General features: G+C 15.7%; 1 protein-coding gene across 2 annotated transcripts in view; it reads left to right on the top strand.

Moving 5' to 3' along the window:
* Nucleotides 1–1,617: 1,617 nt before the first annotated feature.
* The window catches only part of LOC102670713 (ribosome production factor 2 homolog), a 1,898-nt gene continuing 1,662 nt past the window's right edge, over nt 1,618–1,853 (top strand). For both annotated transcript variants that reach the window (XM_006618742.1, XM_006618743.2), the window contains exon 1: nt 1,618–1,788. In XM_006618742.1, coding sequence (XP_006618805.1) covers nt 1,766–1,788 — 23 coding nt within the window. In that variant the 5' untranslated portion in view covers nt 1,618–1,765. The remainder of the gene's footprint in view (nt 1,789–1,853) is intronic.

Genomic DNA, 1,853 nt, shown 5'->3' on the forward strand with positions numbered 1-1,853 from the left:
ATTATCTTATTTAAATTTTAAAATTACCACTAATAATTGAAATGTGAAGTTCATTACTATAAAAATTGATAGTAGAAAATATCGATATCTTCTAAGTAATAAATATTATAAAATTTTAAATTTCTTTAACATTTAAATTAATATTATCATGGATAATGTCATTAATTATCCATTTTGTATAAAAATTGTAAATATTTATATCAAAGAAATAATAATAAACTTTATAATATTTAATTATACAAATTAAAAAATATAAAAAATATAAAATATAATAATAAAATAAAAGTTAATTTGTTTTGTTTTGTTTGCCTATGAATTCGGAAAAGAATATAATATTTCCACAGAAATTTGATTTAAAAAAAATATTAACTTTTAATAATGATTTAATATTATTAGCAAATAAACTATTTGTGAAAAAAAAGTGGACCATAATGTTACGAATCAAAAAATACAAAATATAGATATGTATAATTGTATTGTAATTTTTATAATGAAATTTTATGTATATTAAATATATTTTAGATTTCATTGAAATATTCATGGAAAAATATATTTTTAAATGTGTAACATTTGTTAAAATTCAGTTACAAGATGGAATTAGATTTCATGAAGATATGAGATATTGTTATAGATAATGTCATGAAAAGTTTATTAATATATTGTGCAAGAATTATAAGAATTGTTCAATATTTGAATATCTTATATTTATGTATGAAATATATTCTTTTTTATTATTTTATTAGAGTTCTCTTACAAATACTTTTAAAAAGATATTATGTTTTGGTGGAGAAATAAAAACAGAAATTCAAAAGTTTTCAAAAAAATTATCAAATTCATTTATAATAATCATTCATTTTTAATAATCAAAAAAAAGATTTATTACTTAAAATAATGAGATATTAGAATCATGTAGTCAATCAATCTTACTTATCATTATATTATTTATTTTTTAGATAATATATTAAAATCTAAAGTGAATAAAAAAAAAAAATTTTGTACAATAAACAGTAAAAAAATCAAAGAATCCTAATATTGAAGTTTCAAATGATATAAAATATTATAAAAAGCAAAATATTCAATCAGAACAAAATGCAAAGAAAGGTAAATTAATTAAAAATTTTTTCATTTAAATGAATTATAAGTAAATTTTAATATTAATTAAAAAAAATTTTTTACGAATCGAATGGAAACAAAAACAAATGGAGAAACAAGCAGAATATAAAAGGTTAAGAAAAGAGAGTAACAAAAATCTAATGAAATTAAAAAATTTGATTTAAAAAATATTAATCAAATATTAATGAAAATTTATGTAAAGTGTATATATAGTACTAGCATTTATAAATATATATATACATGTAAATGTATTTTAAAATTATATACATGTAAATGTATTTTCAAATCAATATTTAAGAAATTTATTATTTATATTAATCATATACATTTTTATAAATAATTTTTGAAGAATTGAATATTATTTTTAATAATATAATATTTATTATTATAATTATAATTTTTATTATTATAATATTTATTTATATATTAAAGATTAATAATTTCGTAAAATCCAGACAAATTATTGCTATACATATTTATTAAGATCTTTTTATGTCTAAGAATACTAATACTAATATTAATAATATGACTGTGCTTACTAGATCATATCTCATAATGGCATGTGTTCTGATGTAATATATTTTAAAGAATAATTACATATATCATTCAATATTTCTATAATTTTACAACTTTTTAAAATTGATTCACCAATATGACTGTAATAAATAGAGTAGTGTAAGTATTTTTAATTTTTATATGAAAAATTCCGAAAATCGATATTTTTGGTTATGATTACATAT

This window comes from Apis dorsata, unplaced genomic scaffold (genome assembly GCF_000469605.1).
Source record: "Apis dorsata unplaced genomic scaffold, Apis dorsata 1.3 scaffold_373, whole genome shotgun sequence".
NCBI lineage: Eukaryota > Metazoa > Arthropoda > Insecta > Hymenoptera > Apidae > Apis > Apis dorsata.